The 27551-nt window shown below is 39.4% G+C and overlaps 1 protein-coding gene across 2 annotated transcripts in view; it reads right to left on the bottom strand.

Annotated features, from left to right (window-relative positions):
- SLC9A6 (solute carrier family 9 member A6) overlaps window positions 1-27551 on the bottom strand; it is a 60667-nt gene that overhangs the window by 19492 nt on the left and 13624 nt on the right. For both annotated transcript variants that reach the window (XM_003940745.4, XM_039464081.2), the window contains exons 6-12: window positions 24715-24820; window positions 16237-16378; window positions 14073-14178; window positions 13691-13779; window positions 9701-9814; window positions 4635-4746; window positions 2930-3083 (exon numbers count right to left, since the gene is read on the bottom strand). In XM_003940745.4, coding sequence (XP_003940794.1) covers window positions 2930-3083; window positions 4635-4746; window positions 9701-9814; window positions 13691-13779; window positions 14073-14178; window positions 16237-16378; window positions 24715-24820 — 823 coding nt within the window. The remainder of the gene's footprint in view (window positions 1-2929; window positions 3084-4634; window positions 4747-9700; window positions 9815-13690; window positions 13780-14072; window positions 14179-16236; window positions 16379-24714; window positions 24821-27551) is intronic.

A 27551-nucleotide genomic window follows, 5' to 3' on the forward strand; every position in this document is an offset into this window, starting at 1 on the left:
TCCCCTTCCTGATGACTGTTTAACTGGCAACATCTAGTCACTCGGGAAAGACTGAGCTCAAACGTAACCTCTCAGAGAAAACTTCCCTGGCCTCCTTTTGTAAAATACATCCCCATCCGCAGTCACTATCACAGTACCTGGCCCGACTGCCATCACAGCATTCAATATCATCTACAGTTGTCAGGTTCATTTACGTGTTGCTAGCTTATTGTATGTCTTCTCTCACTGAAGTATAGATGTTATGAGTCCAGGAACCTTTTATTATAATCACTGTGCTTCTCTAGAGCAGGATTTTGTAACCTTAGCGTTACTGACATTCTGGCCTACATAGTTCTCTGTTGGCAGGTGGCGAGGTGGGGAGGAGCCTGTCCTATGCACTGGAGCATGTTTAGCAGCATCCTTGGCCTCTACTCACTAGATGGCAGCAGCAGCCCCCTCTTCCAGTTGTGACAACCAAAAATGTCTCCATAAAGTGCCAAATGTCCCCTGGGGGGTAAAATTATCCCCAGTTAAGACACACTGAGGCTGGGCGAGGTGGCTCAAGCCTGTAATCCCAACACTTTGGGAGGTTGAGGCAGGCGAATCACTTGAGGCCAGGAGTTTCAGACCAGGCTGGCCAACGTGGTGAAACCCCGTCTCTACTAAAAATACAAAAATTAGCCAGGCATGATGGTGCATGTCTGTAGTCCCAGCTACTTGGGAGGCTGAGGCAGGAGAACTGCTTGAACCTGGGAGGCACAGATTGCAATGAGCTAATATTGCACCACTGCACTGCGACCTGGGCGACACAGCAAGACTCTGTCTCTAAATAAATAAATAAAAAGAACCACTGAGTTGAAACCTAAAACAGTGCCTGGCACCATGGCTGGTGTTCAGTAAATGCTTATCGAATGAATGAACAAAAGGTATATTTGAAATGCTGTGCTAAGAACTTTACAGATATTATTAGCTCACTGAATCCTTACAACAACCCAAGGAGGTAGGTACTATGACATACATGTTACAGATGAGGAAACTGAGGCTTTAAAAGGTTAGAGAGCTTGCCTAAGATCACAGAATTCGTCAGTGAAGGGGCAAGAACTCAAAGCCAAGTCTAAGTAGAGACAAATCTTAAACTTTCAGGATTTAGCAGTGCCCTTAAAACTGTACTAGACAAATTTGGGGGGAGAGAGCAGCTTAAAATACAGCCCCTGTTCACGAAGAGGCCAAGAATAATACCAAGAAAACAAGAAGAAGCAACTAAGACTGTAAGACAATATTATATATAGTTAAGTGATAAACTATGTTACAGGACAGGCACTATGCTGCCAGATAAAGAGCTTTGACAGCTAGTGATACAGGTTAGATTTTGTGTGAGTAGGTATGTTTTTGTCTTTTCTTTTTAGGGGGATGATAAGCATAAGGATTTTGTTTGGTTTGTTCTTACATTTAATTTTTTTCTCCTTAGGAAAATAGGGAAAGTCTTCATCTACAAGCTCTTGAGAAAAAGGAATTGTGTCCTTTCAAAATGTACCACACCCCTTTCTTGAAATTAATTTCTAAAAGAAATTAAGAAAGACTGGAGGCTACTCTGCCTGCCATTTAATTATCCAGATGACCTTGAACAACTCAGAACCTTTCTAAGCCTCTATTTCATCACTTGGAAAACGGAGTTATCATGTTTGGGTAAATATGTAAAATGTACTTAGCACGATGCCCAGCACATAGTAAGTGTTCAATAAATGCCAGGTCCTCCCTGAAGTAAGAATTAAGGTTAGAAGAACATTATTTTGTGTATTTTACACTATGCACAATAAAAATCACAGAAATGATAAGGGATTTGAATAGTAAAGAGAAATTAAGACAATAATAACAACATTCAAAGTGTGACTTAGGGCTGGCTGGTCTTTAGAATGTTTTTAAAAAGGCATAATAGAATGAAAAAAAATGGAGGATAGGATCTCTAAAGTGTGAAATACTGTTTTCTCTAATGAGCCCTATGTATTCTGGAAGCTTGGTAGCTCTTAATGTCTATGAAGTTTCAGCCAAACACAGAACTAAAATCTACAAAGATTTTACAGCATAGGCTGCTGTATCCATGGAAACAAATGCAGAACTCTTGAGATACAAGGGAGCTTTCAAATTGAATACATTAACTGGTACACATTTAAGACTAAGACCTCAAGATCTTGGCTTTGGATTGTTAGGTTAAAAACAGTACTGGAAAAAAAAAAAAAAAAAAAAAAAAAAAAAAAAAAAAACAGTGCTGATGAGAAAAATGATAATATCTAGTAGATATTAGGGTTGGGGTAAACTGTACTGTCTCATACATTGCATGTAGAAGACAAATTTTTGATCTGACCTAGTGGTATCGATCAAAAGCCTTAAATATATACATATATTTTGAGCAAGCAATTTCATTTCTAGACACGCATTCTAAGAAAATAATCAAACAAGTACACAGTGGTGTATACATTTAAGAATGTTCACGTTGTTAATGGTAATACTGATAACAAAATCCTCAAATGGTAATGGTAATAGGAAAATCCTAGAAACAATACAGAAGTCCAGCAACAGATATTTGATTAAACGAATCAGGACATAAGCAGCCATTAAAACAATGATGTAAATATATTCACAATGAAAATGTCCATGCTATATTACATTTAAACATCAGGCTACAAGAGTACCTTTAGTGTTGCCCCTTTTTGTCAAAAATATGTAACATGTATAGCAAACGGTCTGGAAAGACATCCCTCAAAGTGTTGACAATGAATTTTCTTTTCCTCTTGCATATATATTTTCCTTTCGGTGTACTACATATTACACATTTTTTAAAAGGAAAATATAAACATTACAGATTCACCAAAGCTTAAAAATTGAAAATGGGCAGAGAAAATAAACCAAATTAAAGTTTAATCTTAAAATGAGGTCTCTAGTTGGTACTTACCTGATATGCAAGCATGAGAGCATTGCAGTGGTGCCACCGCCAAATACCCACACAGTAAAAAACACAATCAGAAGCGTGGTGCTGAACATCATTTGCCGTGCGTAAGTGGCAGTATCCCGAATGGCCAAGGCAAATGCCATCGCACCGCGAAGGCCTACAGGGGAACAGAAAAGGTATTTCTTCAATAACTCGTTAAGAATCCAGGCTTCATAAATTCAGAGCAAGAAAGCACATTCTGAAAACTTAGAAGCATGTGAATAAATATGCAGTAAATACTAACATACTTAAATATGTACAGGCCGGGTGCAGTGGCCGAGGCGGGTGGATCACCAGAGGTCAGGAGTTCAAGACCAGCCTGGCCAAATAGTGAGGCCCCATCTCTACTAAAAATACAAAAATTAGCCAGGTGTGGTGGCACATGCCTGTAATCCCAGCTACTCGGGAGGCTGAGGCAGGAAAATTGCTTGAACCAGGGAGGCAGAGGTTGCAGTGAGCCGAGATCACACCACTGTATTCCAGTCTGGGTGACAGAGTGAGACTCTTGTCTTGAAAAAAAAAAAAAAAATACAAATAGAAATAGAATTTGTATATGATACTGACATGCATTGATGTTTTTTAAAATAATTTTTAAAATTCATTTTTCATTTACAAACAGTAAAATTCACTCTTTTTCATCTACAGCTACATGAGTGCTGGCAAATTCATAGAGGTGAGTGCAACTACTACTATAGTAGAGACACAGAATGGTTTCATCATCCCTCCCCTGTCAAATTTCTTTGCATTACCCTTTTTCAGTCTAACCTCATCACTCCATCAAACCCCGGCAACCACTGATGTACTCCGCAACACTATGATTTTGTCTTTTTGTGAATGTCATTTGAACGGAATCACACAGCAAGTAGCCTTTCAAGACTGGCTTCTTGCACCTTAGCACAATGCCTCTGAGATTTATCCATGCTGTATGGGTAAATTGTTTGTTCCTTTTAGTGCCGAGTAGTATTTCATAGCATGGATGTATCACAGTTTGATTAGCTATTCACCCATTGAGAGACAGACAAGTGGGTTATTTCCAGGTTTTGGTAATTATGAATAGAACTGCTATAAACACTCACCTACAGGTTTTTGTTTGAAAATGACTTCATCTTTATCTTTCTCAGTTTGGGTGACATAATTCTGAACCAAGGATTTGGAACCAGAATATGAAGAAATTCCCATAGAAGGCAATGGGACACTATAATTTTTTTTCCACTCAAGGATGCAACTTCAATGTTTAAAGGAGTATTACACACCAGGCACGATGACTCATGCCTATAATCCTAGCACTTTGGAAGGCTGAGGTGGGTGGATCACCTGAGGTCAGGAGTTTGTGACCAGCCTGGCCAATATGGTGAAACCCCATCTCTACTAAAAATAAAAAAAAAATTAGCTGGGCTTGGTGGTGGGTGCCTGTAATCCCAGCTACTTGGGAGGCTGAGGCATGAGAATTACTTGAAGCTGGGAGGCAGAGGTTGCAGTGACTCAAGATTGTTCCACTGCACTACAGCCTGGGTAACAGAGTGAAACCGTGTCTCAAAATAAATAAATAAATAATATAAAAATAATGGAGTATTATATTACCAGCATAACATCTCAGTGTTACATCAAGCTGGCATATGCATTGTGAATGGTTGCTTGGGATGGGCAAGAGAAGAAAATCATAACTTACCAGCAAACATCATCATATGTTGAAAATTTGATCCAATCTTACTTCTTCTACCCAAATTAAGTAAGAGGGACAAGGGGTAAATATTGGCAGCTCTTCCCAAGAAAATAGCAACCTAAAATTATTAATAGGTTAAGGATAATTTCATTTTACTATTATTTAGACTATGCATTCCAGATAGTGAAAGACTATTTTAGGGAACTCAATTTCTAACACACAGTCCCTTGGTTCCATTGCCTAACACAGCATTATCCAAATAGAACTTTCTGCAACAATGGAAATTTTCTGTATCTGCAGTGTCCAATTCAGTAAGCACCTGAAATGTGGCTAGTTTGACAGAGGAACTGAAACTTTAATTTTATTTCATTTTAATTACTTCAAATTAAAATAATCACATTTGGCTAGTTGCCACCAAATTGGACAGAGCAGGTGTACCATGCAGGAAATTTACTAGCTGAAGAGAAACAGGTCTAAAAGAGGAGTTTCTTTACTATACTTTTAAGATTATTAATAGAATAAGTTGGCTGGGCACAGTGGCTCATGCCTGTAATCCCAGAATTTTGGAAGGCTGAGATGGGCGGATCACTTGAGGTCAGGAGTTTGAGACCAGCCTGGCCAACATGGTGAAATGCTGCCTCTACTGAAAATATACAATTTAGCCAGGTGTGGTGGTGCATGCCTATAATCTCAGCTCATGCCTGTAATCTCAGCTATTCGGGAAGCTGAGACAGGAGAACTGCTTGAACCTGGGAGGCAGAGGTTGCAGTGAGCCGAAACTGCACTATTGCACTCCAGCCTGGGCAACATGAGCGAAGCTCCAGCTCAAAAAAAGTTAAATAAATAAAATTTTAAAAATAAATGATTGAATAAAACAATACATGAGGAAGAATAAATAAATGTCCCGTGTGAAAAAAATCCAAATAATTTTGCGGATACTCTGTCCTCAAGGAGGTGGAACCTAACTCCCGATTCCTCAGTCCTTGCTCATAGCAACTTCCTTCCAAGCATAGAGAGGGGGTAAAGGGGTAACTTTATAATGGATACATCTGACAAACACTATCTCAACCAAGTGATTAAGACTATCATCAACATTATTAAGTATGTACCCTTGATATGATGTGATGAGAATGGCATTTACCTCTGTGGTCTTCTTCCCAAAAAACATGTAACTCCAGTCTAATCATGGGGAAATATCAGACAAGTTCCAACTGCAGGACATTCTACAAAATACACAGCTAGTAGCCCTCAAAACTGTCAAGGGTCACCAAAAACAAAGAATACACATGAGAAACTGTCACAGTCAGGCAGAGCCTAAGGGTACATGTCAACTAAATGTAATGTGGTATCCTGGATGGGACCCTGGAATAGAAAAGGACATTAAGGAAAAACTATGGAAATCAGAATAAAGTTTGAACTTTAGTTAATACTAATCTATCAACATTAGTTCATTCATTGTGACAAATGTACTATGCTAATATGTTAATAATAAGGGAAACTGAGTGTAGAGCATATAAGAACTTTATGTATTATCTTCCTAATTTTTTTTTTTAGATGGAATATAGCTCTATTGCCCAGGCTGGAGTATGATGGCATGATCTCAACTCACTGCAACCTCTGCCTCCTGGGTTCAAATGATTCTCCTGCCTCAGCCTCCCGAGTAGCTGGGATTACAGGTGCCTGCCACCACACCTGGCTAATTTTTTGTATTTTTAGTAGAGTCAGGGTTTCACCATGTTGGCCAGGCTGGTCTCAAACTCCAGATCTTGTGATCCTCCCGCCTCAGCCTCCCAAAACGCTGCGATTACAGGCGTCAGCCACCACATTCAGGCTATCGTCACAATTTTTCTGTAAACCTACAACCATTCTAAAATTTAAAAAAAAAAAAAAAATTAAGTGATTTTCTTTTTTTTTTTTTTTTTGAGACGGAGTTTCGCTCTTGTTACCCAGGCTGGAGTGCAATGGCGCGATCTCGGCTCACCGCAACCTCCGCCTCCTGGGTTCAAGCAATTCTCCTGCCTCAGCCTCCCAAGTAGCTGGGACTACAGGCATGCGCCACCATGCCCAGCTAACTTTTTGTATTTTTAGTAGAGACGGCGTTTCACCATGTTGACCAGGATGGTCTCGATCTCTTGACCTCGTGATCCACCCGTCTCGGCCTCCCAAAGTGCTGGGATTATAGGCGTGAGCCACCGCGCCCGGCCAGAAAATTAAGTGATTTTCTAAAAAGAAAAGAAAACATAACCACTAACCATGTGGGCCAATGTGGCAGTGACTGCTAGTTCTCCCCAACATCTGTTCTTGCTTTCTTCCTTGGTAGTTGGCACTCCTCCCTTTCATCTTTACACAGTCACCGAGAGAAAGAATATAATTCCTAGCCTCCCTTGTGAGTAGGTGTAACCAATGATGTTAAGTGGAAGGGACGTGTGCACGTTCTGGGTCAAGCCCTTGAAGGCAACTGACAGACAGGGGTGAGCCACCTTGGATTTCAAGAACAAGGGCAAGTCCCTAAGGATGTTAGCAACAATGCTGCTTCAGTCCCTGGTGATCCTATGCGGCAGAACTGCCACATCAGTTCAGACTTTTAGATAAGAAAGAAATGTCTATGTTGTTTAAACCTGCATTAGTTTGAGTCTTTTCACATGCAACCAAACCTACATCCTAACTAATATAGCCAGAAATAGAGCTACTCTCTCCTGTTTAGAGGCCATTCTCATGGTAGGATTTCTTATTGAGGAATTTTAATTCCTAACAGACTCAGAAACCTATAGAGAATATTTAGCTTTGTTTCCAGATTAAGTATAGTGGATCAAGCCACTTGACTGCTCAAAATGTTCTCCAAGACTAGCAGGACATTAAGTTACTGGTCTCATGGTTGTCTTTCAGCTAAGATCTCCTATTGACAGAAGTTTATTTTTTTGCCTAAAGTTCATTTGCAGACTAAGGCTCTGCGGAATGGTATTTCAGTAAAACTTCACTTCTAACAGAGATCCTAGAGTTTTAATTAAAAAAATAAACTTCTAATTTATTTGGCAGATTCTTCATCCTGAGGTGGGGTTTTAAAATATGTCTTTTGAAAATTCTTATTCAAACATTCCCTTTGGCCACAATTGCTCCTTCCATATTTTGTGTTCAACTATCCCACCCTGATCATTCTTCCACAGCACTGAGACTTTCAGTCCAAAGATCCCTATACTCTTTCCTTAAACGATGTCTTCTTTCCTCACTTCCTTTCTTACTATCATGTTAATAACACCCTTTAATGTCATTTAAACATTAAATGAAGTGTTTAGATTGCATCAGTCCTGTAATAACACTATGATCTCTCATCTTTCTGTTTTCATTGCATCCACTTGAAAAAACTCCAAATCTGGAAGGAGCCAACTATCTCTTTTTTCCATGCTTACAGTAAGTACTGTTGGACAAAGTCATTCAATGGGGCAGATTGGTTCTACCGCTTACGCCTATTCCTCAAAGACAATGAATCCCTAGTACTTCTTAGCAGTCCTGTTGCATTTCTTTGGTCAACTTATTCTCCCATTCTCTACAACTATTTCACAAACTTCCACCTTCCTCAAAATCCCTATGCTCTGTGTAAGCCAGCCTCCAAGGTAGTATCTAACCATCCCTGCCTCTTAGTATTCACACCTTTGTATAATCTCCACCCACACTGTACCAGGTTGGTCTGTATAACCAACAGAATATTATAGAAGCGATGCTGGCATGTCTCTTCAAAGATGAGGTTATAAAAGGCACTTCAGCTTTCATTTTAGGGCTCTCTCAGCTCACTCAGTTTGGGGGAAGCCATGGGGTAAGCTGCCCTATGGAGATGTCCATGTAGAGAAGAATAGAAGCCTCTTGCTGACACGATGTGAGTTGAGCAAGCTTGGAGTGGATTCCCTGGCCCTAGTCAAGTCTTGAGAAAGTACAATCCCAGCCAAGAGCACAACTGCAACCTCTTGAGAGAGCCTGGAGCCAGAACCACCCAGCTAAGCTGCTCCAGGATTCCTGACCCTCAGAAACCGTGTGAGATAATAAACGTCTGTTGTTTTAAGCTGCTAAATGTAAGGTAATTTGGTAATTTGTTACACAATAGATAACTGATACACTCCCCAACTCCCAATCTTATTCTCAGCAGATAATCTCACCTCCTACTTAACAGATAAACATAGAAGTCATCAGACAGAGCTCCATCAGACAGGAGCTCCATCAGACAGGAGCTCCATCTTACACATGTGCCTTCATCTGTACATACCCTATTCTCTCCTGTAGCAATGGTGGAGCTGTCTCTCCTCGCAGTGAAGGTAAAATTTCTCTCTATATGCTTTGGATTTCATTCCTGCCCTCTCAAGAGGCTTTCACTATTGCCCCTTCTCTTTCATATACTCAGTTTCTTCCTTCAACTGCAACTTTTTTTTGTTTGTTTTTTGTTTTTTGAGACAGGGTCTTGCTTTGTCACCTAGGGTGGAATGCAGTGACACAATCATGGCTCACTACAGTCTCAAACTCCTGGACTCAAGTAATCCTTCTACCTTAGCCTCCCAAGTAGCTGGGACTACAGGCATGTGCCACCACACCTGGCTAATTTTTAAAATTTTTGTTTGTAAAGATGGGGTCTCGCTATGTTGCTCAGGCTGGGGTTTTTTAAGACTCTTTGTATATATGCGAGAGAAAGAGAGAGGGTGAGAGAGGGGTTGAAGGAGGGAGAGAAAGTGGCCTCATTTAACGTTTCCTCATCTTTCACCTATTGCCCTGTGGCAGAGACTGCTAGCTGTTCCCCAGTATCCAACCTCTCCTTCCCTGTAGTAATAAAGGGAAAACACTTGTCTTTGGGATTGGCAAAACAGTAGGACACTTGTCTGTCATTTTAATCTGTCAACACTATTTGTGCAAAAAATACAAATTGAAATAGAATATAGTAAGATAACTATAAAAAAGAGCTGGAATCTTTGTTTTACTCAGAGGAAAACTGCATATATTTAAACATATTCTTATCAACCACATACCCAAAACCCACATGAAAAATCTCAATTAAAAATACTTTTCAAAATAAAACACGTAATAAAGGATACAAATGCTCCCACTACAAATGTTGGGTTAAAGACATGGTTCTGGAAGGTGAACAGTGTCAGCCCCATGTAGGAGAAGATGAAATTCTCTGCCAAGAAATTGAGAAGCTCAAACAACTGAAATGAAATTGTAAAAGATTAGTCCAGGAAATAAATTAAGTTACATAATTTGAAAACATGAATATTACTAAGATAATAAAACAGACACTCAAATATATAAAGTTCATGCATACACACACAATATGTGGTTTGGAAGGGAGCAAATGTGGAGATGACATTTCTAGTCCTGCAGAAAAAGCCGGAAACGGCTGGGTGCGGTGGCTCATGTCTGTAATCCCAGCACTTTGGGAGGCAAGCAGATCACCTGAGGTGGGGAGTTTGACACCAACCTGACCAACATGGTGAAACCCCATCTCCGCTAAAAATACAAAAATTAGCCGGGCATGGTGCCGTGCACCTGTAATCCCAGCTACTCAGGAGGCTGAGGCAGGAGAATCACTTTAATCTGGGAGGCAGAGGTTGTGGTGAGCCGAGAGAGCACCACTGCACTCCTGGGCAACAGAGTGAGACCCTGTCTCAAAAACAAAAAAGAAAAAAGAAAAAAAAAAGGAAAAATACAAAAAATTAGGCAGGCGGGGTGATGCATGCCTATAATCCCAGCTACTCAGGAGGTTGAGGCAGGAGAATCGCTTGAACCCGGGAAGCAGAGGTTGCAGTGAGCTGAGATCACGCCATTGCACTCCAGCCTGGGCAAGAAAGTGAGACTCTGTCTCAGAAAAAAAAAAAAAAAAAAAAAAAAAAAAAAAAAAAAAAAAGCCAGAAACATTGCCCCTTTACTTTCCCCAATCAGCTTCTCTTCTCCAAAGCCCCATCTTCAGTTATTCCTCTCCTCCTCCTCCAAACTCTGTCAGTTTTTCTTTAGGAATATTCCTTGTGTCCCTCCTACTGCCCTAGTCAAACTTTCACCACTTCCAACCCATGATGATGAAAAAGGACCTCTAATCATCTCTCATCCTTCAGTTCCCCCAAACCAATGAATCTCGAAAAATGATAGTTTCGAGATACTTTCCTCTTGTAAGCTGTAAGATTCATTTCAACCTTTTTTACCCCGGCAGAGAGTGCTTCGTGAGAACTCTTGTATTCCCGGCTTGCCCTGTGACTTCACTTTTTGCATGGGTCTTACCGTTGTGTAGGGAGTAAGCATCCTAGAGATCAGGTTTCCACATTATAGAAGAAAACCATCTACAGGATAGCAAAACTACCTGTAGGGAGAACTAAACCCTGTGTCCTCCCCTGCTGCCCGCCCACTCCACCCCATTCACATCATAGCCTTGGCAAAGGTATATGATACTTGCTGAATGAAGTTAAGGTCCTTCATAATGTGGTATCCCTCTGGCCACCAAAGTTATCTACAATGGCTTGTTACTACAAGCCCTCTGCCACATAACAAAATAGTGGTTAAGAACATGGGCTTAGGAATCAAAATGCCAGCCAGGCGCTGTGGCTCATGCCTGTAATCGCAGCACTTTTGGAGGCCAAGGCGGGCGGATCATGAGGTCAGGAGTTCAAAACCAGCATGGCCAATATGGTGAATCCCTATTTCTACTAATAATACAACAATTAGCCAGGCGAGGTGGTGCACGCCTGTAGTCTAGCTACTCAGGAGGCTGAGGAAGGAGAATAGCTTGAACCCAAAAGGCAGAGGTTGTAGTGAGCTGAGACCACGCCACTGCACTCCAGCCTGGGCAACAGAGCAACACTGTCTCAAAAAAAAAAAAAAAAAGAAAATGCCTAGACTTGAGCCCTGTCTTCCCCTTTGCTGAATGTGTGACTTTAGGTAAGTTAGGTAATCTCTTTAAACCAGGGTTGCCTTATTAACAAAAAATGAGAAAATTAAAATAAGTAAGTACATATTTAATTTTCTTTAAATGATTGAATATGCTATTACTACTACTTATTAATACTTAATGATAACAGCTACACCTTTTTCAGCTTTTACCGTGTCTGATACTATACTATGGACTTCATATGCATTATCTTACTTTAATCCCAACACAACTCAGTGGGGTAGGTACTATCATTATGTCCATTTTCAGAGATGGCAAAACTGAAGCGACTCCAAAGTCCCAGCTTTACTCTGGAACACAGAGATCGGAAAACTTTCCCATGAATGGCCAGAGTAAACATGAGGGTATTTGCAGGCCAAGAGGTCTCTGTCCACTGCTTTTATGCCAGTGGAGCATAAAAGCAGCCATAGACTATACACTTTTTAAAAAATGAGTGTGGCTATGTGCCAAGAAAATCTTACTGGCAGACACGGAAATGTGAATTTCACATAACTGTCATGGGTCACAAAATGTTCTTCTTTTGATCTTTTGCCAACCAATTAAAAATGGATGGAAAGAAAACTACTCTTAGCTCACTGACTGGCAAGGGCCGGATGTGGCCTGAGGGCTGGCGTCAGCCAACCTTTGCTCTACAGTTTACTGCCTTCTTTTGATTCTTGCCTTTATCTGTACTGCTTCCCCTAGGCCTTCCCAAATCCTCCCCATCCTTCTAAGGGTACTGTTTCTTCTAGGTTAGCTTTCCAGATCCTCAAGCCTCAAACCATTTCCCCTACTTCTCTGATGTCTTCTGTGACATATAATCGGAAGTACACAATCTAGGATTCCTATTCATCATATGTTTTAAATGTACATAAGCTTCATATCATCAACAACACTGGAAGCTCTTACACTGTTCTTGTTTTGTTTTTTTGAGACGGAGTCTTGCTCTGTTGTCTAGGCTGGAGTTTAGTGGCATAATCTCGGCTCACTGCAACCTCAGACTCCCAGGTTCAAGAGATTCTCCTGCCTCAGTCTCCCAAGTAGCTGGGACTACAGGCATGTGCCACCACATCTGGCTAATTTTTGTATTTTTAGTCGAGACGGGGTATCACCATGTTGGCCAGGCTTGTCTCAAACTCCTAACCTCAGGTGATCCACCCACCTCGGCCTCCTAAAATGCTGGGATTACAGGCGTGAGTCACCACACCCAGCCTGTTTTTGTTTTTTATTCCCTACCCATAACCTGGAAAATTCTGACCCAGCCCCACCCCCACTCCCTCCACCACCAGCTGATTTTCTTCTCTATACTTATTGCACTGAATTAATTTGTAACAAGGATTTGTAACCCCAATGTGTATGCTTGGGGGGAAAAAGCCTAATCTCTTTTGAGGGGCTGGGGAAAAGCACAGGTCATAAACTTGATTTATGGCTCCAGCAGAAAGTAGTAGTACTGTTGCTCCTGCTTTTAGCACCACTCCTTTTCAGGAGAATCCAACAACATTCTTGTCATTTGGCAAAATTTAAACCTTCTGTTTCTCACTATAGCCATAGTCAAGTATGCACCTGTTTCTATTCCAGACATTACATTTTGTTCATGTATTTGTCTCATATACCTCCTAAGACTGGAAAAACCTATTCCTATTTCCTTTATAATTACCTTCAGATACCCTGCACAACTGATCATTCGATACCAAATAAAGCCAGACCGCTGACTAGTCCCCTGACGTTCCTGGAAACATAGTAGCTTTGTAGTACCTGAGCAAAGACTAAAGGAAGTTGATCTTCTTTTAGGTCTAGTCAGATCAGAAGTTAATCTTATCTACGTCACACAACAGTAGTTCGAGTGAAACCAGAGTGAGCTTCCAAAACATTCCCCTTAAAAGCCATTAAATTGGGAAAACACTGAGAGAAAAGGAAGCTACTTCACTGGTTTTTGAAGCCACAATAACAACAGTCCCCGGCTATTCTGCTGATGTATTTCCACGCTAAATGCTGTCACTCTTCAGTTTACCAATCCCACCTACTTTTACAGTCAAACGAAGAGGAGCTGAAATTAGTAGATATCACCTAGAACAGATCAAAGACTATTTTTTTTTAGTGAAAAAGACTTCTATTTTGCTGAAAGAAGGAAAAGCCTATTCACAAACAATTACTAAGTTCCTCTTACCTGTTTAGTTCTGTGCTGAGACTCTGTGGACAAATTATTATACGTATAATGTGCTTGTGTGATGCCACAAAACAATACTGCAACCACACCTATAAAGAAAACAAATTCCAAGTTCACATGAAAGGATGGTTCCCATCTTTTCTACTGAGGTTCCCTCTTCACGGTAGATTATATGCTTTGCCTTGAAATTCTCATTTGTGACTTACTTTGTTACGAGGAACCACTTCCACTGAAAATTTTTTTTATGTTCTAAAGTGACAGCCTAAATCCCAACCACAACCAGTATGTTCAAATACTAATGAAGCTGATTCACTTGGAGCAAAATTGACTGGCAAAGTCACTCCTTGTAAGGGTTGACAATCAAAAGGAGCAAGTCACCCACCTGTGAAGCCCCATGCTTCAGCCAAGAGGAAGGTACTCCAGGACATCAAGAAGAACAGGCCTGTCTCCAACAACTGGAACTCCCGTAATTTGGTGAACTTTGTCACGTAAGACTGTTAAGGTTGGTAATGAGATCTTGTAACACAAAGTGTGACTAGAAAAAATAACAGTTTAAGCAAGGCAATCATGAAAGAAGGGCTCTCTAGCTTCTCTAACACAAAAGTCCCAGAATAAGGAAGAACCACCTTAGTGGGAAACTTTTAAAATGAACATCTTATTGAGGATTCAGCTGCCTTCCCTTCAGTGAGGAAGCCTTATAGTTCAGCCACGCCAGTTGTTTCATGGGTGTCACATACCTTGTCAGAAATCATGCAGTGAAAGACAGGTAGAGTCAGGAGTAACAGATCAGATCTACAACATGCCACCTCTATTAATCTGAGACCCAAAGCCAGACAGCTTCCATAGCAATTTACATTTATAAAAACACATAATTTCCAAGAGATTTCACACTAATTTGATCCTCTACCACCTCTGTGATATAGAGCATTCATTCCATGGTGAAGAAATTGAGGCACTTCACTCACTTATACTAGCTTAACAAGCATCTGTTAGCTGACAGTGAAACGGCCTGTGCCAAATTGCGACCAATCTCAGGCTAGAATCTAGAGTCATTTCCACAACTAGGCACTACAACAAAATGATTAACAAGATATACTCACTACCCTCAAGGAACCAGTAATGGGGAAAAGATACTATCTGTCTTGGCATCACCTTCAAAACTCTTTTTACTGCTGCTTTATGCCTCAGTTCACCTATAAAAAGCCATAAAAGAAGCCTCTTCCAGCACAAGGTTGACAAGTATAACAAATTAAAAGGTACTTAGCGAAGAAGAATGTCTCCACTTTGTACAAGTATCACAGAAGTTTTAAAGTTGGAAACCCTTTAGACATCATCTAGTCCCACTCCTCTTTCCTACCGTCCCCACCCTCCACTTTCCTTCACTGAGAGCCAAAGAGGTAAAGTGTCAAAGCTTCTATCATGTTTGTGTCTGCCACTATCCCGAAAGCTCCAGGGAGGTAGGGGTCATGTTTGTCGTCTTTAGCTTTGATATACAGAGTACAGCACATGTAGCAGGTGATCAAGACATGTCTTCTGACTTTTTGTTTTGGGTTGGGGGTTTAAAATTTGTTTTTATGCCCGGCATGGTGGCTCATGCCTGTAATCCCAGCACTTTGGGAGGCTGAGGTGGGTGGATCACCTGAGGTGAGGAGTTTGAGACAAGCCTGGCCAACATGGTGAAACCCCGTCTCTACTAAAAATACAAAAATCTTGCTGGGCATCGTGGTGAGCACCTGTAATCCCGGCTACATGGGAGGCTGAGGCAGGAGAATCGCTTGAACCCGTGAGGCGGAGGTTGCAGCGAGCCAAGATCGCACCATTGCACTCCAGCCTGGGTGAAAGAGTGAGACTCCATCTCAAAATAAATAAATAAATAAAAATAAAATAAAATAAAAATTGTTTTTATAGATTCAGAAGCACAAGTGCAGATTTACTACATGGATGTACTGAATAGGGGTGAAGTCTGGGATAAAATGGTCTTTACATGAACACAAGAATAACTTGCCCAGTATTTCAGTAGCTAACTAGTAGTGGTACCAAGACTACAACTCAGGTCCTTTGGGCTCCCTGTTCAGGGCTCTAGAGTACAAAGTTTAAAATCGGGAGAGCTGAGATGAACTCTTACATATCCTAACCAGGGAACCACATTTTGTTCATTTGGCATTGCTGCTGTACGTTTCCTATTTGCCCTATTAAACAAAGAGCAAAAGACTGCCAGGCTGACCAACAGCACAGAACACCCAGAGGCTCTTTGGAATATGTCTACCTTTATAGCTATTTCATCTACAACTATAAAATTCACCCTCAAAGAGATACCATCTGTAATTATATTATTTTTAGGACACCAAACCCCACGTGGAACAAAACAGTTCTTTTATTTATTTATTGGCAAAAACTACTGCTTAATGTTTTCAAACCAGGTACTTAAGTTATAAGATTAATAATTCTAACATTATTCTAATCATAGAACTAGGAAAAACCCCAGAACACAGCATTCAACTGCTACATTAGGTTAACAAGAAAAGATAAATATAACAAAAGGATATTAAAGCTGTCACCACTCCAGTAGCAGCACCCATTGCAAAAGATCCACTGAAGATTCCAAGGAAGATCCCAATAGACTTGAACATTGCTGTGACATCAAAGGTGTGACTGTTGTCTCCAGCTGGCTGGTATGCCACTATTGAGCTACAGAAGAGAGACTGCTTTTACTTCTGAAAGCAACTTTTACTTTAAAAAAAAAATTATGTAGTGTGGAGCTTGAAAGATGAAATTAGAGGGAGAAGAAAAAGAAATCTTTTGATTAGAATTGCCAAAATAAGGACAAAGTTATCCAAAAATCCTGCAATGTATCTGGCTAGCAAGAAAACTAGAAAACTTGGCTTTTCCTTAAATGTTAATTTCAGGGGGGGTGAGAACATTGTAAAATTCTGTATATGAAAGTTGCACCAAGCTTTTTCCTCCACCCTCAAGATACTGTGGAGTATTATTCTTTTGTGATTCTCTTTCAGAATGACTAGTACTGTGTCCGAAAGCCTTAACATACTAATGTGAACCAACTAATGAAAAATCCCACTTGTTTCCAGTAGAGGCATAAGAACATAAAGAACATTATTCAATACTCGAACCAGTCACATTTTGTTTTTCCTGAGAAAAAAGGTAACTGAAGGACCCTTCCAACTTCTAGAATACCAGAATGGGCCAAATGCCTAATATCTACTCATTCACTGAAATGGACTATTATAGGAAAAAGCACTCAAAAGGCCTCCCAAGGAAGTAGAATCTACTCAACAGTACTTTCAGCATAACCAGCTGGATCCTCCACCTCAAGCTTCTGAAAGAAAGTCACTCTCTACCAGGCCAAGACAGGCAATTATAGGAGATGCTCTCCATCTTGAACTCACAGTCCAAACCTGGTCTGAAAAAGCTTCTTTTATAACAGTTACCCCAGAAAATGGAAATGCCTGAGAAAATTGCTGTTGCCAGCAGGTCTCTGGCAACAGTGCTTACTGTTACTAAATCAGTTCTCATCTCAGTTAATTGAGAAACCAGCATTATAAAAAGTCCAGACTCAACAACATCATACAAATCACATCAAAGAAAAGAAGGAAAAACACATTCCTAAGAATATAATGAATTCTCCCTGTGGTTGCTGCAATGTTTTTTTCTGATTCAAGGTTGGAAAATGTGTTTGCTATACCATGTACAAGTTCTTTTCAGATCTCCCAGGTTAAAAAAAAAATCTAAAATCAAACTAAAATCTCCTAATTTGTACTTATTTTATTGAAATATAGCACTAACAATTATTTCTGATAATGGCATCCAAAGATTTCGGAGACACACTCTAAATTGAAAATGTTAAACATTTATGTTTAAATGTGCAAAGTAACCAGGTCATTTTGGAACAGTAGCTTTAATATCATTTTGATGAATATGAAATGGCCTTTAACATCAAGCTACCTTACCTACACATAAAGGGTCCCACCACCATAAATGAGATCTGCTTCCATTATGAAAATACAGTAACTGGCTGGAGAAAAGAAAAAAAAAAAATGCTATACAACCTTCCTTTTCTTTGGTGGTATTTTTCAAAATGCTGTCTGGAACAAAATATCTATGCCATGCCTCCTGAGGTTGCTTTCCCTGGATTTGTTCATGTAAATTCAAGATTCACACTAATTATTATTTCATTCTTTAGTCATTAAAATGTATAAGAACACATGGGAAACACGATGGGCTGAGAACAGATGACAGGCTTGTTTTTTTCTTTTTTAAGCAGACACTGGCCTCTAGATTGAAATCTTAACTACATCTTTTCCATATCAATCAATATTTTATCTTGAGGCAGTAACATTTTTTATGAATACTTTTTTTTAAACCGTGTAAGTAATATAATGTACAGTTTAGGCGGAAAAATCATTCCATCATTCCACTATCCTGACAGACAGATTTTAGTTTCCTTCTGTATTCCTTTCCCCTCTTTGTGTTACATGCATGCTAATTCTTAATTAGCTGTAATGACAGTGAACATGTGGTTTTGAATTCTGCTTTTTTAACTGACAATGACATAAAAATATTCATAGCCTTGGCTGGGTGCAGTGGCTCACAACTGTAATCCCAGGACCTTGGGAGGCCGAGGTAGGTGGATCACTTGAGGTCAGGAGTTCAAGATCAACCTGACCAACATGGTGAAATGCTGCCTCTACTAAAAATACAAAATTAGTGGGGTGTAGTGGTACATGCCTGTAAGCCCAGCTACTTGGGAGGCTGAGGCAGGAGAACCACTTGAACCCGGGAGGTGGAGGTTGCAGTGAGCTGAAATCATACCATTGCACTCCCTCTTGGACAAAAAGAGCAAAACTGCATCTCAAAAAAAATTTTTTTCATAGTCTTCTTAAGACTTCACAATGGTTCAAATGGATATAGCACAATTTTTGGTCAACCATTTCCTCATTGTTAGTTATTTAAAAATTGCTTCTACTATTTTTGTTACTATAAATAACTGAAAGAACATCTTCATGCTTTTTTCATATTTTAGACTATTCCTTACCCTATATTTCTAAAAATAGACCTATTACCATACCTATGGCTCATTTTACATGTTGCACAACTGCCTTCCAAAAGGTCTCCATTACATTTTAGAGGGAAATATAATAACATCTCCCAATTTTTTTTAATGATCATACGCATTGACCTAGCAATTCTACTCCTAAAATATATCTTACAGAAATACTATCAAGGATTCACAAAGATTTACACATAAATATGCTCATTGCCATGTTAGTCACAATAACACAATCTTAGAAAACACCAAATATTAATCAATCAATAGGGGATTGGAGAGGTAAATTTGAAATGCATCCATCCAATGTGATAACAGAGGTATTAATATAGTACAATATCCAAATGAAAAAGCTAGTTACAGAAAAGTATGTATACTACTATGCCTTTTTTGTTTAAATATTATGAATACTTACATGTATATTACTAACTTAATGGAAAAAGTCTGGATGAAAATCCTAATAGTGGTTATTTCTGACCTGAAATTTCATAAATTTTCTACCTTCTGAGTCAAATGCTTTGAATTTTTGCCAGAAACATATGTTAATATTATCATAAAGAATGATAAAAGGTGATATCAATTTCAACATTAACAACAATGTATGAGTGGTCTAGTTTTACTACACCAGGGTTTCTCAAGCCCAGCATTATTGACATTTGTGGTCAGATATTTATTTGTTGGCTATGACAGGGGTGGGGTGAGGGGAATGCTGTCCTGTACATTGAAAGCTTCTACCCTTCTATCCACTAGGCCACGTCAGTAGGAACCTGTTCCCATTGATGACAACCAAAATGCCACCAGACACTGTCAAATATCCCGTGTGTGTGTGTGTGTGTGTGTGTGTGTGCGCGCGCGCGCACGGGGGGGGGTGGGGGTGGGAGGGTGACAAATTGCCCCTGGCTAAGAATGACTATACTACATCATTACCAGTCGTAACTATTATCACTAACAATTATGGCTGGGCAGGTGTCTCACACCTGTAATCCTGGGCAGGTGTCTCACACCTGTAATCCCAGCACTTTGAGAGGCCAAGGCAGGCGGATCACCTGAAGTCAGGAGTTCAAGACCAGCCTGGCCAACATGGTGAAACCCTGTATCTACTAAAAATACAAAAATTAGCCAGATGTGGTGGCATGCACCTGTAATCTGCAATTGCAGCTACTCGGGAAGCTGAAGCAGGAGAATTGCTTGAATCTGGGAGGCAGAGGTTGCAATGAGCCAAGATTGCGCCACTGTACTCCAGCCTAGGTGAGAAGAGCAAAACTCCATCTCACCAAAAAAAAAAAAAAAAAAAAAAAAAAAAAAGTTCTGTCTTGTTAATTGAATAGGTAAAAATGGCCACTGATCCTGGTATGTATCTCTGGTAATTAGTGAAGTTAAACAGTTTGTCCTGTTTGTCATCTCTCTGTATATCCTCTTTTATAAAAATGTAAATGATGGTAAACCACATATTTTAAAATGGTGTGAATTTAGGTCTTCAGGATATCATGGTAATCCATTCAGTGGAACACCATGCAACTTACACTTTATTTCTAACTACATATACTGTATCTATCATATTATATCAATATACATATAGATCTACGTCATGCAGCCATGTATGATGAAATCAATTTCACTTTACCCTCACTGGATTGCAAGCATTATTTAAAAAAAAAAAAAAAAAAAAAAAAAAAAAAAAACAACTGCTACTCCAATAGGTTAATTTAAAAAAAAAAAAAAAAAGGCCGGGCATGGTGGCTCATGCCTGTAATCGCAGCACTTTGGGAAGGCGAGGCAGGTGGATCACAAGGTCAGAAGTTCAAGACCAGCCTGGCCAAGATGGTGAAACCCCATCTCTAATAAAAATATAAAAATTAGCCGGGCATGCTGGCAGGTGCCTATAATCCCAGCTACTCGGGAGGCTGAGATGGAGAATTGCTTGAATCTAGGAGGTGGAGGTTGCAGTGAGCCGATATCATGCCACTGCATTCCAGCCTAGGCGACAGAGTGAGACTCCATCTCAAAAAACAAAACAAAACAAAACAAAACAGTGCTTCAAGAAGAATAGCTAATGGATGCTGGGTTTAATACCTACATGATGGGTTGATCTGTGCAGTAAACCACTATGGCCTGCACATCCTGCACATGTACCCCTGAACTTAAAAGTTGGAAATCCAAAAACACAAAAAACAGAAACAAAAACAACCTGCAACATAAATTTCAGGATGAGTAGCCCTAACCTGTTAATTACCAAACAGAACTCCTTCAGAAAGGGGTTTTCTCCCCTTTAATCCAAAGCTGCTTATACAAAATACACATAGTAGATAATCCTCAGACTAAGAAAATTCAACACAAAGTAGACTATCCATATCTAACTCACTTTAAAACACATAAAAGGTAAATGAAGAACAATGAGCAACATACCACTAAGTAAACTAGTAAACTCCCATGGCAAGCAACATAACTGCTTGCCCTTCAGCTTGCAGGCAGTAACTCGTTTTTCCAACTCTATTAAGACACAGAGCTAACAATTTCCATCTTATGCTCCTCTCTAGATTTCAGTCCTTCTCCATCAGAGTCCCAATGAGGTTGTAATGAGTTAACTTATTATCCTGTATCAATCTAAAATGGCACTAGCTCTCTATTATCCTTAGGTGAAATAAAAAAAAGACTCACTCAAATCATTTCCTATAAGGCTTCATTCTCTCACAGAAAACTCTGTTTGAGAAAGGCTATAAGAGAAGAACAAGCATGGCCCTTTGTGAGAACTGCTACGGAAAGGGCTTTTTTTTTTTTTTTTTTTGAGACAGAATCTGCTCCGTCGCCCAGGCTGGCGTGCAGTGCCACGATCTCAGCTCACAGCAACCTCTGCCTCCTGGGCTCAAAATATTCTCCTGCCTCAGCCTCCTAAGTAGCTAGGATTAAAGGCGTGTACCACTACACCCAACTAATTTTTGTATTTTTTAGTAGAGACGGGGTTTTGCCATATGGGCCAGCCTGGTCTCAAACTCCTAACCTCAGGTGATCCACCCGCCTCAACCTTCCAAAGTGCTGGGATTACAGGCGAGAGCCAATGCACCCAGCCAGCTCTCTCTTTTTAACATTTATTCTTCACCAATGCTGGTATGTACACCCCCAAGATGAAAATATTTCAATGAGGTTTTGCCCCCTTTCACACAAATCAGTTATTCAGACGTTGCAGGAAATAGGATATTTTTAACCCCAAGTTCAAAATCTTTCAGTGAGGGGTTTTATCTTTTCCTTTAACACTAATCAACTGCTTCTAAAGATGCAGGAAACAGGCTATTTTATTAATGGGAAAAACGAAGGCACAGGGCACATCAGTTCAAGATAAGACAGAGATTTTTTAACTCTTAATTCATTAGGGCATTGATAAGACAAGTTACTAGTAAGATGACTGAACAGTAGAATAGTTGTCTAGGATAGGGAATTGATGCTAAAAGTGACTGCCTGTACTTGTTCTCTTTACTTAGTAGTGCTGGGAATCTCTCATGTACCTATGTACTGGAAACTTCAACAATCTTTGTTGATTCATTTTTATAACATTTTTTATACCACACTATCCATTTCTCCTTTACCTCAAATAATATAAAACTCTTATTCTGTACCTATCATCATTGGAGGTGCTAAAGTTCACTATCAATATTAGTTACAGCCTTTAGGTTTTATTTCTCAAGTTAAATTTATATTAGTGGCAGACAGCTGTAAAAAAAAAAAAATCTGGCAATAAATTTGGTGTGTGGGGGGGTAACATTTACATACATTGCATTCACAAAAAAGGATAAGGTTTTTTTGTGTGTATCTTAATACATAGCATTTAGGGAATTAATGTTACATCCTAGAAATACTTTCCAACTTTGCAGAAGACAAAGGGAGAAAGCAGGCTATGCAAACCAGAGCCAGTGATATTTTACTATTTCGTAACTAAATGTGGAAATTAAGAAAATAAAAATAAAGAGAAAATGTGAAGGGTTCTTACTTCTGTCTCACACAAGGTTCTGGTATGAAGTTAAAGCCAAGTGCCCACGGAGTTAGATATTTGCTTAATAAGAGTAGAGAGGCAGGCGCCAGGTGTGGTGGCTCACGCCTGTAATCCCAGCACTTTGGGAGGCCAAGGCAGGCGGATCACCTGAGGTCAGGAGTTCGAAACCAGCCTGGCCAACATGGTGAAACCCATCTCTACTAAATATACAAAAATTAGCCAGGCGTGGTGGTGCATGCCTGTAGTCCCAGCTACTCGGGAGGCTGAGGCAGGAGAATCGCTTAAACCTGGAAGGTGGAGGTTGCAGTGAGCCAATATCATGTCACTGCATTCCAGCCTGGGGAACAGAGTGAGACTCTGTCTCAAAAAAAAAAAAGAGTAGGTAGGCAGGATTGAATTCCTCAGAGGTTCAGATCCATTCTTCAACCTGCACACACCTTATAGTAACATATATAGTACCTTCTATAATTAGATTAAAAATCTTGCTCATTCAATAGTTGCTTGCAATTAAATTGTTATAAGTAATATAATATGTAATTAAATAACTATAATATGTATTATTTAACACTTCTAAAGATTAAAAATGTTTGGAAATGATTATGTTAAATAAGAGAAACACAAATTAAGCTACAATGAGATATTTCTCAGTTATCAAGTTAGCAAAAATATAAAAGTTTAACAAATATTCTGCTGGTGAAACTGAGAAAACAGACCTGTAATTTCACAGTTAAATTGCAAAGTGGTACAATCCCTTTGATGAGCAATTTAACAATGCCAAACAAAATTACAAATGGATTTACCCTTTAACCTACCTGCCAATCTCACTTTGGGGCATTCAGCATACCAATATACCTATGCATGTATAAAACAAGGTAAGTTCAAGGTAATGACTGCAGCACCATTTGGGACAGCAAAGGATCAAAAACCCTTCAAGTGTCTGGCAATAGGAGACTGAGCAAATAAACAATAATGCAGCTCGCTCATGGAATACTATATAGCTGCAAACAAAGAATGAGAACACTCACTCTTTTGATATGCAAAGTTCTCCAGAAGATACTTATGTGAGAGGACATATACAGTATGTGACTTTAAAAATAAGAAATGAGAGGCAAATAAGACTATTTATTCACAATTGTACTTGCATTTGAATAAAGAAATACTAAAATATATAATAAACTAATAAGAATGTTATCTACAAAGAACTGGGGGACAGGTGGATGAGGACAGGTGTGTAAGAGTGTGAGTTTTCTGTGTATAACTTTTTACATGGTTTTGATTTATGAGCCATGTGAATATATTATGTATTCAGGAAAAAATTAAGCCTGGGCATGATGGCTCATGGCTGTAATCCCAGCACTTTGGGAGGGCAAGGCAGGTGGATCATCTGAGGTCAGAAGACCAGCCTGGGCAACATGGTGAAACCCTGTCTCTACCAAAATACAAAAATTAGCTGGGCGTGGTGGCAGGTGCCTGTAGTCCCAGCTACTCAGGAAGCTGAGGCAGGGGAATAGCTTGAACCTGGGAGGCAGAGGTTGCAGTGAGCCGAGATTGCGCCACTTCACTCTAGCCTTCGTGATAGAGTGACACTTTTGTCTCCAAAAAAAAAAAAAGAAAGAAAGAAAAAGAAAATATTAAATCTAATTTAAAAAACAAAATGCTCATGTTATAATGTTAAAACCAAATATAAAATTATGTAGACACTACAATCACAACTACGTAAAATATCATACACAGAAAAAGGAAAATGAAATGTTCTAGAATGTTTACAGTAATTGTCTTTCAGTGGTGGCAGTACATATTTTTTCTTCCCTGAGTTTTCCAATTTAGTTATAAAATATGGATTTCTTCAAGAGGGTAAAAAATGCCTCATTATTCCAAATGTTTCCATTCATAATGTACTTTATTCAATAAGTGACTTTCAGCTCCAAGTACCCTCACACTTAATATTCAGAATATAGTAAGAAAACAAATACTTACGAGGACAGCACTATGGCAACAGCATCATTGAGGACACTTTCACCAAAAAGAAGTGCATAGAGTTCAACATCAACTTGAAGCTCATGGAATATAGCAAGAACAGTCACTAGCAAGGAAAAAGAGCCAGAGGAAAACTTAGACATTAAAAATATAACATATTCTCCTCAGCAGATGACTATAAGAGTTATGAGAAATTCATTTCTTCCTCTTAGAATTCAATCCTAATAAACATTCTTTTACCATATTAAAGACCCTATAATTTTATATAAACTTTTTTCTTTTCAAATGGTGTACCTGTACAAACTTCTCCTTTCTCTCTCTCTCAAAAATGGCTGAAAGTAAACTTGAAGAACTGAGTTAGCCTATATTCTTCATGCACATGTTAATAATCACATCTTGTACATTTTTTCCCAAAAAATATATTCAGAATTTCTTATAGACCACGTAGTCATAAATCTTTAATGGGGAAGAATATTATGAAAAGAATCTACTGTTGCAAACTTCATTTGTTTCTCGGGGCCTTACAACTCACTTGTACTTGACTTACAAATTGCATGCAACAGGTTTAGCAAAGACAGTAGGAAATGTAAGTTTCTTGTTTTTATGACTGGCATGATCTCGGCCCACTGCAACCTCCGCCTCCTGGGCTAAGGCAGGAGGATCGCTTGAACCCAGGAGGTGGAGGTTGCCGTGGGCCGCGATCACGCCACTGCACTCCAGCCTGGCAACAGAGCAAGACTCTGTCTTAAAGAAAAACAAAACAAAAAAAAAAAAAAACCAACAAATCCTCCTTTTAGGGAAGCAATTATATGAGAAAGCTTAGAAAATCAGATGAGATTGAAGTTACATTATAACTTTAATTACTAAGTCACATAACTCACTAAATAAACCCAAGCAGACATGGAAGATTAATATAACCAGAGGTGAGAGAACCTTTTCAAATGCCAATCATAAAAACAAGAAACTTGCATCTTATTTATTTAAAAATTTTTTATTTTTTTAGAGATGGGGTTTTGCTTTGTCACTCAGGATGGAGTGGCACAATCACAGCTCACTGCAGCCTCTAACCCCGAGGTTCAAGTGATCCTCCTGCCTAAGCCTCCTGAGTCACTGGGATTAAAGACATGAGCCACCATGTCCAGCATATTTTAAGAGCTATAGTTTCTACTACAAAGCATTGCAGCTGGAATATACTGACACCAAAGCTCACCAAGAGAGGGGGAGAAGGAGCATGGAGCAATAGGGTAGAATTTCAAAGAGAGAACCCATAGCTCACCCTTGTAAGAGCAAGTTAACAAAGGCAAAATAACAGAAATGGGGCAAGTGCCTATATAATTCAGAAAAAAATAACAGTCAAACTTTATGTAAGTCAGAGTCTTTCTTGGCTATTCAGGCAATAGTCCTGCCAAACAAAACCAGAAAGTTGAAATAATGTAGCCAAGCCAATGGACTCAGATTTCTCATAGGATTTGAAAAGTTGAGAAGCTTGCTTATAATGAAAGGACACAGAAACCAGAGTCCACTGGCTCCTTGCAAAAACCATCCTATCTTCATGTTGATAATGGGAGTAGCTAAAAACAATAAGAGGACAGCCTTGGTGGTCTTTAGGGATGCAATTTAATTTCCAGTTTTAAAAATGCTAAACTACACAAATGTCTCTGTAAAACGGCCCTCTAACTAATCTTCTAAAATCTTTTTTTTTTTTTTTTTTTTTTTTTTTTTTGGGACAGGGTCTCACTTGTCGCCCAGGTCGAGTGAGACTGCAGCCTCAAACTCCTAGGCTCAAGTGGTCCTCCCACCTCAGCCTCCCAAGTAGCTAGGACTACAGACACGCATCCCCATGCTTAGCTAATGTTTTTTTCATTTTTTTGTAGAGATAAGGTGTTGCTGTGTTGCCTAGGCTGATCTCAAACTCCTAGTCTCAAGTAATCCTACTGCGTTGGCCTCCCAAAGCACTGGTATTCACAGGCATGAGCCACTGTGCCCAGTCAAAATAATCTCTCACAGAGTATTGAACATTTTCTCCTTCCCATAAGGCCCTGTGTTATCAGAGTTAACACAGGAATTCAGAAATAACCTTAAGATCCTACCTTTAATTGTGCTGGATGACAATTAAAGATGATTAACTTACAGAGTTAAAAGGTAAAACAACATCCTGGCCAACATGGTGAAACCCCATCTCTACTAAAAATACAAAAAATTAGCTGGGCATGGTGGTGCACGCCTGTAGTCCCAGCTACTCAGAAGGCTGAGGCAGGAGAATCACTTGAAACCGGGAGGTAGAGGTTGCAGTGAGCTGAGATCGTGGCACTGCACTCTAGCCTGAAGACAGAGTGAGACTCCATCTCAAAAAAAAAAAAAAAAAAGGTAAAACAAAACAAGGTTCAACGAAAGTCTGAAAGCAGGCTAAAAGAAAACGTCCATCCTCCTCTAAAACATCACTCTGTGTTCCTACCCCAACCTTTCCATTCCATATCTTCTCCAAATTCCTAATTTGAATGTAACTGTTAAGTTTACCAATGTCGTACTGTATCAGGAAGACTAAAACCTAACTCAGTACAATTAAATTCATTCTGGAATACAGCTTTTAGAATATCTGACACTAAAAGCACAGGGGAACAAGCTGTGTTAACAGGCAACTGTATAATCATCAAGCCAATTTTATAAAAACAGTTCTTTAATGTATATTAAAGTTCTCCAATGACTCCAAATCATACCTGTCTTAGCACAACTGCCTTCTAATAATCGTTTTAAAACATTTTTGCTTACTGTTAAATGCATATAGGTGAACAGAAACAAAAAGATTTTTAGGGAACTGGTTTTCTAAAAGCTTGAAA

The sequence above is a fragment of the Saimiri boliviensis genome, chromosome X, assembly GCF_048565385.1.
Source record: "Saimiri boliviensis isolate mSaiBol1 chromosome X, mSaiBol1.pri, whole genome shotgun sequence".
NCBI classification, from domain to species: Eukaryota; Metazoa; Chordata; class Mammalia; order Primates; family Cebidae; genus Saimiri; species Saimiri boliviensis.